This window comes from Chanos chanos, chromosome 5 (genome assembly GCF_902362185.1).
Source record: "Chanos chanos chromosome 5, fChaCha1.1, whole genome shotgun sequence".
NCBI lineage: Eukaryota > Metazoa > Chordata > Actinopteri > Gonorynchiformes > Chanidae > Chanos > Chanos chanos.
Window position 1 is genome coordinate 43,814,204 of NC_044499.1, and position 11,637 is coordinate 43,825,840.

Genomic DNA, 11,637 nt, shown 5'->3' on the forward strand with positions numbered 1-11,637 from the left:
GTATAGGCTGATGTGACGGCGCCCAGCAATCGATGGTGTCATCTTAGGCAAGGCGGCAGTCTCTCCTGGCTTCGTGTCAAAAACAGATACACAACCTTGTCCTCCATTCAGAGATCAGTTACATCCTCTAATAAGGAGAATTGACTCTCTTCTTTTAATGGTCTTCTTTTAAAATAATCGTGGGTCGGTGTTTTAACTGTTATCATTTACACCTTGAACATTTTACCAACATGAACTTTGTTCCTTCAAAATGTACTCACAGTACTTTAAAAACTACAAATGTCAGACAAATGTTTCATTTGCTAATGAAGTAAGAAATCAAATGTAGCAAATGAATTAAGGGTATTTTTCAACCTAAAACAAAGGACAGAAGTGTGATTCACATAACATAAAGACCTCCTGAGCACTGTGTGTGTGTGTGTGTGTGTGTGTGTGTGTGTGTGTGTTAGACCGAACTGGGGGCAAAGCCATTTTGGCACGGTCACACCACTTGAACCATATAATGTCTGCTTGTTATCTTGGCATATGTCCATGAAAATAAACAAAGGCTCTTGTAGTGACTCATTTCAGAAAATTTCTTATTCAGTGGTGGCGATTAAGAGTGATAAATTTGGGCTGTTTGTCTCTGCTGCAAATGGAAAATGTGTTTGTGATTTATAAGCTCCCTTGAGACGAACTGAATTACTTTTATTTCCTCCCACTACTTGAGGTGAGAGTCAAAGGGTTGCCACGGAGATGAAAATTAGTGATAGCTGTATTATGCTAAAGCACAGGTATCAAGTCCCTCACAGCAACCACTGTCAGAAGTAAACAAGATTAAAAAAATCAGAAAAATCACTGTCATTTTTTAAAGTGTTGGGTTTAAAAATCTTATAGCATCTAAATCTTAAAAAAATATCAGCAAAGTGTCTTTTTTCGTGTGTGTGTGTGTGTGTGTGAAAGAACCATATACAACATCAAAGGTGCTTTCCAAAAGATTTATTTTTTTACTAGATTGTATGGATGAAAATTTTATTACTTTAAAACGACCTCTTCAAAGAGCAAGTCCCCAATCAGCCTCGATACTGTAGCTATATCATAAGCAGCGGAAAATAAATCTAAACAAAAAAGCAGAAACAGGACACTTTGCTTATGTGTTGATTATCATAAGAAGCGTGGTCCACATACAGCTGAAGTCTAAAGAGAATCCTTAGAAACAAACGAAAAAGACTTTGTAACATGAATACATTTGTGTGCCCACAGATAATATCCCAATAAGCATTGTTCTAAACAAGCTCTGATACAGCTTAATTAAATTAATTTTTGTTGTTGCTTCAACTTAGTTCAATTCAATTTAACTGCAGCTAAGACTAAAACAACCGTGAAATTGACTCAAAATGAGTCAGGCCAAAACAAATGAAAAAAAAAAAAAAAAAAAAAGTCAAAACAAGAAATATATAAATACTTTGTATTTCACAAAATGCTAAAATGTGCATGTATCATCTTTATTAAGCAGAGATGAGTTTAAATGTGCTTCTCAGCATGGGGCTGTCATAGAGAGTTGACGTGCGAAAAGAATGCTGAATTGTCCTATGACCAAAACCCAGCTGAGACATGGCTATTTTCTCATTATATTATGAGACAAAAGGGGATGATCACAGTATATTCCCAGTTGAAATAACGTGTAAGAACCATTTAAACCCTCACCTGCTTCCCTGTTCATCTGAGTCAGTTGTTTAGTAAGCTAACAGGGACGAGGCGTCGAAGGGTCTAAATGTCAGCGATCTGCATTCATTCTGCGCAGTTTGGCCGGGAGGTTGTCCTCGGGCCGGCTCCCTGAGGCGGGCAGCGGGTTCAGGTTAGGACCTGGCACCGGGACGTGAACTGGAGCCAGTCTGCGGTACTCCAGCTCCCCTGCTGACTGGGTGAGGGGCTCCGTGGCTACGTTGAGACACTTGAGCTGGAGCTGATCCTCGGCCTCCCCCTGCCCTGCTAAGGAGCCCAGACGCTGGACGCGGAGGGGCAGGTCGCCCGTGCTGGAGGCTTTTTCAGCGGGTTGCCCGCCGCCCATTTTCAGGGCCTCTTTCCCGTTCCTGGAGCTCATGCGTTGGAGTTTGCTGGGCAGCCTGCAGCCCTGATCTTCAGCCCCATCCAGGGAAAAGATTCTCTCCCTGCGGCTACGGCCGTCAAAAGGTGTTGGGGAGAGGACAGGAGCAGGAGACGGCAGAGAGCATTTCTCCTCCTGTTCTTTAACACTGTATGGAGGTGTTGGCACCTCAAACGTGTTGTGGAACTGGGAGTAATCAACCCGGAAAAAGCCTTCCTCGAGTGACATGACGGGTAGGAAGCGGTGACCCCACAGAACCTCGTCCTCGGTGTAAGAGGTGCGAGCCTGACAGGTCATACCTGAGAGAAACAAAGAGAGAGGGAGGGAGAGATCCTGAGACTAGATAAAGCGAAACAAAGAGGTAGCAGAACAGAGAAACTAATGGAGATATAAATGAGAGTAGCACAAGGAAAACACCAACACACACAAACACACAATACAATTTTAAAATGATCACATATCAGTAATTACATAACAAAAGACATTCATATTAATCTTACGCAAACCATCCATTTGGCTATAAAGACAGTGGGCATTTATATTCAGTCTTGTAATGCTTTTAACCTGTGGTTTCGACAATGCCTTCCAAGATGACGACAATTTCAAACTGCTCGCTCATGAGGGAACGTTGAGACAGGTCAAAGAAAGGGCTCTTTGGATTGATCTCATGGCAAATAGTGAGAGGTGAGACCAGGAAGAGCTGATCTGCACCTGTTCCAAAGCCCACGTCCAACTCCCGCTGGTCTAGTGGCAAAAACTCACCCTCAGGTGTCTGACGAGACTGGGAGAGACACATAGATAGAGAGAGAGAGAGAGAGAGAGAGAGAGAGAGAGAGAATGATATTGAAAGGAATATACTGTGGCAAATGTTCACTCTGTGGAAGATTTCTTATTCATAATGAACGCATTCTCCATTTCAGCCCTATGTTATCGCGGCTTCACTGGTCTAATGGTCCTGTCTAAAAAAACAACAAAACCAGTGATAATTCCAGACAGGTCTCAGCTGGACAATATTAATAGTTTATACAAAAAGGGTCTTTTTCCACCCATAAAAATGAACTCTATGAACACAGATTCAAGTGCAGTATTGAATAGTGCTCCTTTTAGTGTTTCTATCTGTCATTATTTATTCAGATATGTGTTGTTCCAGTTTGTGCCATAGACAGCTCCACTGGCTGCTTGTGCAGGAAGGCCACAGATGGTGAACAGACTGTGAGTAACACACATGATGGTGTTCCTGGAGTGGAGTGAGGGGTGAGACATTTCACAGAGCATAGGCAGTACTCTCTGATTGCCTCTCGCTTTTTCAAGCAAACAATCAATTTTTCCTCTTGAGTGGCATCAAAGATCTCTCTTTCACACACACACACACACACACACACACACAAACATAAACCTTGATAAGAACCGTCAAACAAAATGATCTTACAGTTTATGGAAATGTACGCCGTCAAAAATCTACAGAATCTCTTGAATCACTTGAAGTGTCTTTGTAAGCATCTCAAATATCTCTGAATTGCCTCAAATGATCAAATGATTTACAAACATTTTTTAACTATGAAACAGAAAAATGAAAAAAAGATAAAGTTTAATTTTAGTGTGTATTTTTAACAAAAGTAAAATGAACAACATGAATTTAACAAAAATAAATTTGTCATTGGAATTGTCACACTATGATCAATTCTGCACATAGAAATTAAAACAAAGCAGGAACACGAAAAGAAAAAAAAAAAAAAAATCAAATGACACACAGTATACACATTGCGTTACTTCCAAAGAGGCCCCAGAAGGAGGTCAGGCAGGAACACAATTCCTCTGTGAGATGGCATCTGTCATCCAGCAATATGAGGCAAAGAGCCTGGAAGCTGTGAGTCTAATATTCACCTCATCCCCATGGTGTAATTCCCAGCATGAAGTCTCAGGTGATATTTAATCATTCCACTGTTAGTTTGCCAGCCTCCCTTCCAAAGCTTTCTAATCCTCTACCCAGGAGAGCTGACCCTGTCGTTCTAACCCTACGACTCCAGCAGCTCCACAATACCCTCCTGCCTCGCTCATAGACCCAGGAATACACAAACATACTGCTGCACTAACATCTATACTGAATTCCCAACGAGTGCATCTGATAATGTTGTTGCTTCGGACGGATAATGTTCTTGTTTCGCTCTTAAATCTGTTTAAGTTAGGAATCCTGCCGTACGTCACGTGGGAAATTAGCGGTGTGGATGTGTCTGTTTTGTTTCTTTGTGTTAAAAAAAAAAAAAAAAACTGGCACAGAGATCGTGGAAATACGTAACAGGCATGGCTTAATGTGGTCTTCATATGACCTGAATTCAGTCATTTGTGAATGTAAACACCGCAAATGCATTGTACTTGCAATAAAATCCGGATTGAAACCGTTCTTAATTGAATTGATGCCCAAGGAAGCAACAAAATTGATTACGGTCCTGCTCCATTTCCTTTTCTCTCTCTTATCTCAGCTTTGCTAAAATACCCGTACAGAGGGGTATTGGTGGTGTAAATCTGTGGGGCTGGACATAATGCTTACTCCGCAGGCCGGTCTCAGAGAGAGATGTGCTAGTTCTACTTTTTTTTTTTTTTCTTTGATAGCCTGTGTTGGACAACAACAGATGTGGAAAGTCGGGGGGGGGGGGAAAGTGTTTGGGAAGTTAGTCGTCTGTCATTCTGCATGCTCTGCATCGCACCTGCTGAGAACCTCCGCTGTCAACAGTATGGGGTGAGTCCCATCTGTCAATCACTCTCTCTCTCTCTCTCTCTCTCTCCCTCTCCCACTTTCTTTCTCTGTATGAACTTACAGTTCCCCTAGCATGCTTTTCTCTGCCACTTCTCTTTCAACTTCATCACCACACTGCTACGTTTCTTCTGCTTGTATTTCCTCTTTCCCCACCATATTAAAAAATAGTGTAAAAATAATGTACAACAACATGTCAAATGCATCATTTGGTCATAGTAGAAGGCTTGGTTTAGTTCACAAGGTTATGATACCTTTCATATATGTCTAGAGTGAGACCCAAGTGTAGTATTGTAGTCTGTGTGGATATGTACAGACATGAATTTCAAATACAATTGTTAACTTATGTGTATTTGATATGTCATGTAAGTATTACTATGTTGATTTTACAGTTTACCATAAATATGAAATACCTCTATTTCAGCACAAAACAGCAGAAAATACAACAATCTATAGCAGAACAATCTATTACAGAAGCTAACAACAGGAAAACGCACTGAAAACTTGTATTATCCTGCCCTTTGACATGATATTCATGACTGCAGTTGTACTTCTGAAGGTGACTTAATTGTAGCTACATTCCACTCCAATGCTCAAAGAACATCTGTCTCTTGGTATTGTCTTATTATCCCGTGGCACACCAAATAGCTCAATTACACTGTCAAATGTTTAATAACACCTCCTAAAGACTACAGAGTGTTTGGAACTCCAAAGACTGTGACTGTGTTTTTACAGATACTGCTACTGTATTAATTAGAAGTCATTGCTGATTTGTCATCCCCATCCCCCAAGACAATGAAAAACATGTATTAATTTTAGCTTTGGCTATAATTTCAAGTTTTAAGTGTCATACTTTCCTGGACATACTTTTCTGTGGCATGAGAAAAGATGTGACCTTGGGTTGTACATATGGTGCATAATCAGTCTCTGTCTATCTCTCTGGGCTACTTTTCAAAGCCCTAACGATCCTCTCTGGCTTTTAACCCACACTCAACAACCCCACATTGAAATAGCAGCACATTTCTGCAGTTCCAGAATACACGCGGTTGGATTACAGCAATTTCCAAGATGAAATGTATCCAAGCTTTTAGACTGTTATCATATTCCTTTGAGGACAGCTAATATGTCTCCTTTACACTCCCAACAATGCAATGTGGTTTTACTGCCTAGTACTAGTTGATTGAAGTTCAATATGGTCATTTGATCAACTCTTCCAGCAAAAAAATAAATTTAAGCTCCCTCTAAAATCTAAAGGTTTCCACATGACACTTTTTGTTTTTTCATTCATTTCCATTCGTGTCCAAGATACTCCTGTAAAACGTGACAGATATGCAACTCACAAAGAAAATCTCATTGAAGTAAAACTGCCGCTGAAAGACTTTGTGACTTTGGCACGTGCATCTCTCACTGAGGTGAGAGCAAAGTGACACAAATAGGTTAAGATACGTTTGTGCACGTACTACTAAGGTCGTAGACCATCATGATGCTAAATAATAAGTAGAAAATCATTCTAACTTACTTTTACGTGTTTAAATAGTAGCGACCTAAACGAAAGGAAATAATTAATTGAAGAAAAAATCTTACATCCCTCTAATCAATTCTGACAGCATAAAAGTGTCTGTCATCATTATTTTGAATTAACGTGCCCTCCTAAGCTAAAACCACTTGTCCTCAGCACTGCCTACAAATGTTATGTTAATGAGTCAGTTCTTTACGAAATCAACTCAGCTAAAGGAGGCAAATACATATTTAAGATCTTATTGTATTAGATTGTGCTCTGGAGATGAGAGCATCCTTGGTACCTTTATGAGTTTGCATCTGATCTGTGCAGACACCATGTGGCTATTCCTCAGATTTCCAACTCTGAACATGAGGCACAGCTTCCCGTCCCGCTGAGAGATGACTGCATCTTGGCTGAACATTAGTGTCTCAGCTCGCTTCTTCGGCTGGGACATCTTGATGAACATACAGCCAATAAGGAATGCGTCCACGATGGAGCCCAAAAGAGACTGGAAAAGAAACAGGATAATGCCCTCTGGGCACTTCTCAGTAATGTATCGGTACCCATAACCGATAGTTGCCTCGGTCTCAATGAAAAACAGAAAAGCCGACGGAAAGTTATAAACGTTGGCGACACATGGAGTGTAGGACTCGTCGTGTCCATGGTTGAGGTCTCCGCGGATATAGGCAATTATCCACCACATTGAAGCCATTATAAGCCATGCCACTGTATAGGTCAAAAGAAATATTAGTAGATTCCAACGCCACTTCAAATCAACTAGCGTGGTGAATAGGTCGGAGATGTATCTGCTGGTCTCCCCGCCAAGGTTACCATGCTGGACATTGCAGCGTCCGTTTTTCTCCACAAACCTCTGGCGCTTTCTTTTGGTAGGCGCAGAGAAAGTTATGCCCCGGTTCGTGTTTACAACCTGATAGTCTTCACCAAATTTCCTTCTTATTGCCGACATAATTACTTACTAAAGGTGTTTAAATATTGTATATTTTGCTATTTACGCATGATAGATGGCACTTAATTAACTTTCAACTCGACCTTTGCCACATTGTCAGTTATCTAAATATGCGTTACTGCATTAGACATAGACAACTAATGCAGCCTACTGAAACACTACAGCACTGTCAAGTGAAGTGTCTCGTCCGTCCACAACTTTCATCCAGAGCGAATGATGTCTTGTTCCTCTTCCTTCGACTTACAAAAAAATACGGAAATAGTGTAAATGCAAAAATGGCAGTCGTATACTTGTGTTTCTTCTCAAGTACCGCGCAGTGCGTCTCTGCCCGTCAGTAAGCTTGGATGTTTACAGCATGCAGTGCGAAAGTACTACATAGAGAACCTAAGAGAAACTGCGGTACTCTGTGGCCAGGTTGTGTTGTCCGTACGCACGCGTGTGATTTGCAGGAGGGGGAGGCTGGGCAAATCTTTTTTTTCTCCCAGTCCAATCAGGTACCATAAAAACAGTGGTGTGGAGTCAGATGCAGCTGTTCAGTTTATAAAGACAAACACTGCCACCTAGCGAAAAGAGATCGAAACTGTCTGATGAGCTTCTTATGGGATGCACAACCGCACCATGAGCCATTCTAGCAAGGACATATACATCGAAAAACAAGCGTTTTTCTCACAAACAACTTTTGTACTGACGCAATACAAAATCACATTTTTAAAATTTAATTTAATGATATTTTTAAGAATTGGTAGCACATTTCCAAGTTGGCCACTCAGAGTTAATTGTTCTTGTCTTCAACCTGCAGGACAAACAATTGAAAACATTATTAAATCAAGTCTTAGCTGGATTACTTAATTTACTATCACATTATTTGTGTCTTACATCCAAGACGGTACTTAGTAGTAGCTTTCAACATTTCATCAGGAATTTTGAATAATTTTTAAGTCTTGACGACATGCCCTGAGGAGTGGAGAACAAACTTCAGCTTTGCTCTTCTGACTGACTGGGACACCTGAACAGTATTCTGTAACTCGCTGCAAATCAGCTCTGTCAAACTCACAGTTCTGGGAAAGTGATTTAACATGAAACATTGTGAAAAGTATTGGTGAGGACAGGACCACAGTGTAGAACAAAATAGCTTAGAGTATCTACATACGGGTGTAATAATTTTGTGTACATGCGCACACACACACACACACACACACACACACACACACACACACACACACACACACGTGTGTTTGTATGTATGATTTCATGATTTCAAAACAATTGTAGTTGACCCCAGTGAATTTTAATCATGCAATCCTTACACAAAATACGATATATTTATTAATTTTTATCAGTTTTTTGAGTACTGCATTGAGACAGTCTTAATCCACATACTGAAAAGTATAGAAGAAGAAGAAGAAGAAGAAGAAGAAGAAGAAGAAAGAAGAAAGAAGGAGGAGGAGGAGGAAGGGCCAGGATGAAAGAACAATTAATTAACTGGAAAATATTCTGTTGTTTTTCTTATTCAATGCACACCCGTTCAGTATGTGGCTCGTCTGTCTCCTCTCAGGATCCGTCCACTAAACCCATAATTCCCCGCGTCAAGACAAGATGGAAGAGTGCAGCAGCCGCTGGAGAACAATGTTTTGGCAGTAAAAACTTACAGGAACGAGAGTCGGGGGAAAATATAAACGTTAAAAGTCAGCTGCGGTCATGTTCAGGTAAGCTTGGTGATATATTAGCTATAGATTACGACCAAATGGTGAAATATGTCGAATTAAACGTGGTGGAATCATCCGAATGGAATCACAGCCGCTGAAGCGAGAGACGCATTCAATGCCGAGCATCATTGTTTCGGTGTTTCATGGGCCATTTAACGATGGCTGTGTGGTGGCTTTTAGCTTAAAGCTAAATGAATATCTTTACCCATTACAGGAAACAAATATTAAACTGGAACCTGTGCTTTTTCAGTTTATTTGTCTCGCTAATGTGAACCACTATCACAAACCCAGAGGAATGTCTGAAGCTTCTATATGCAGACATTGAAAATAGCAGGCTATATTTAGTTGAAGCTAGCTAGCAAGCTATCCCATGTTGGGTTAACAGTGACCTACTATGCTAGCTATCAAATTAGCTTTTTCTCCTCTCTGCGTGGTACTGGATATCCTTCCAATATTAACAGACGGGATACGACAAAAAAACGACTATTTCTGTTTATAGATTTCGCAGCTTTCTTTTTTCTTAAACCGATTATGCAAATTAAGACGAAAGGTTTGCCTATATGTTTTCAGTAAAGCACTTTCATTTCTTCAGGCGCAGTTTGCGGTGCTGGTTAGCATACATTGTGCAGAGCTTGATGATTAACCAGATTAGCTGTGCTAGCAGAGTTTTGTTTCTCATTTTATAATGAGTATAGATATCGTGAATTGATCTGCTGTATGTTAGTTTTTTTGCACATCCCCAAATTGTGCTGGCGCTGCAAAAATTTCCTCGTCGTATCGCCCAAATACATTTAACGGTTATGTAATTTAACAGTAGATAGGGGATCTATGTTGATATCAAATCTTGCTAACCGCTTGACACGGTTATAAATCTTGCTAACTCAGCTAACGTTAAGCATTCTGAGGTTGCGTCTCTGACAATAGCTCGACGTGATTTCAGTGTCTCGAAACCAAATGGTTGGAAAATAAACAGGTTTGTGTGCGGTTGTCTTGTTTTCGTTCGAAAAGACCTTTATCTGCCAAATTTTCACCACCGTTTCTTTGCATGAAATACCTTACATTTGGCTATTTGGCAAAGTGTCGCCAACATTGATTGCCCTGAGTCAAGCCAGGATTGACTCAATTTTATTAGGACATGACGGAGTCCGACTGTCTGGTGCACATAAACCTTCAAGGACGTCGATGGTGAACATGACTACCCCTTTTGGAATTCTTCAGAAAATCTTGTGAAGAAGTGTAACTGATAAGTGATACCCTGTTTGACCCTGTCCCGAACTAGCAAGGCTTTACTCATATAATACACACATCGGTAAACATGTAGCATGCGACGACTTGAACATTTAAAAAGTAGAAACAGTGTGCAGCAAGCTACAGAGGTACGTAGCCTTAATAACCAGAGAAACACGCTGAAATCCGTACTCAACTTTTCAAGGACCTCTTGTTAATATGTCGAATTGATTTAGTTATTTAAAATATGATGGACGTTATTTCTGTGTTAGAAATTTGAAACATCTGTTGTTGCTGTGTTCATGTCGGCCAGAAGATTGTTTCGACATAATCGCAGGTTGATCCGATGATGCTTGCAGTGAAGAGGTTAAGCCTTGCAGTTTAACTAGCTTGAGTTCTCTCTCATCTTAAATGACCTGCAAAGAATGACGGCTTATCTCAAGGAGTAACGGCCTTGATTTGTGTGATCTGTGACGACGCCTCAAATCTTAATGTGCTTATCACTCCTGTCTCGTAAAATGTGATTGATGGGCAAAACAAAAAGACGTTGTCCATCAGTTTTGCTTAAATTTTCCAAATGATTCCGTTCGGTATTTTGTACAGTATCAAACTAGTTTGCTGTGCTGTTTTATTCAGTTCTTCTTGGTAGGCCAATAGCAATACATTTAGTGTTTTTGATCTGAATAGTCACACAAGCAAACAAATAAAGAGCAGTTAAAGAAATACTGCGTAATGGAAATAGAAAGTATCTCCCCCTCTCAGACTGTTTTGGAATTTTTGTTAAGAAAATTGTGTAGATGCTTTTCTTTTACTCAAATTTAATATGGTGGAATGGCACTGCCTCAGTCATCAACGTTTTTATGACTGCTTTATGCAGTTTCATCACACAGCATAGCTTAATTTATGTATAGTATATCAGTAATTAATGTTTCCATAATTAATGCAGCTTTTGATCGATCATTTTCACTCGCTCATTATCTAAGCCGCTTATCCTAATCAGGGTTGCAGGGGGTGGTGGAGCTCGTAGGGAAAAAGGCAGGGAAACGCCCTGGACAGGTCGCCAGTCCATAGCAGGGCAGACACATAGACAGACAAACACACTCACATTCATACCCAGGGCAATTTAGCATCTCCAGTTCACCCAGCCTACATGTCTTTGGACTGTGGGAGGAAACCCATGCAGACACGGGGAGAATATGCAAACTCCACACAGCAAGGACCCTGGCCGCCCCAGCCAGGAACCAAACCCAAGACCTTCTTGCTGTGAGGCTACAGCACTACCCACTGCGCCACCCCTGATTTATCATTAATTTTAGAAATAATTTCTTTATACTAGTACTCTGCTCTCAGTTAAAATATAATCGGTCCAACCAAGCAATTAATGGCCTGGTGTAGGGA

At 40.6% G+C, this 11,637-nt stretch overlaps 1 protein-coding gene across 2 annotated transcripts; it reads right to left on the bottom strand.

Annotated features, from left to right (window-relative positions):
* Window positions 1-1,756: 1,756 nt before the first annotated feature.
* On the bottom strand, window positions 1,757-7,306 carry kcnj19b (potassium inwardly rectifying channel subfamily J member 19b). 2 transcript variants are annotated; one of them, XM_030773702.1, is made up of 4 exons: window positions 6,641-7,306; window positions 2,651-2,867; window positions 1,994-2,385; window positions 1,757-1,957 (listed from the first exon to the last, which is right to left on the bottom strand). In XM_030773702.1, the coding sequence occupies exons 1-4, from the start codon at window positions 7,304-7,306 to the stop codon at window positions 1,757-1,759; spliced, it is 1,476 nt and encodes a 491-aa protein (XP_030629562.1). The 2 variants fall into 2 exon arrangements, with proteins under 2 accessions (XP_030629562.1, XP_030629561.1); XM_030773701.1 differs by having other exon boundaries at window positions 1,757-2,385.
* Between the last annotated feature and the right edge of the window lie 4,331 nt (window positions 7,307-11,637).

Excerpts from the sequence above, each read along its gene's own strand:
- kcnj19b (XM_030773701.1), bottom strand. The coding sequence starts at position 7,306 with ATGTCGGCAATAAGAAGGAAATTTGGTGAAGACTATCAGGTTGTAAAC. Across the intron at positions 2,868-6,640 it reads TCAGATGCAAACTCATAAAG|TCTCGTCAGACACCTGAGGG; the intron begins GTACCAAGGATG and ends TGTCTCTCCCAG. Across the intron at positions 2,386-2,650 it reads AGGCATTGTCGAAACCACAG|GTATGACCTGTCAGGCTCGC; the intron begins GTTAAAAGCATT and ends TGTTTCTCTCAG.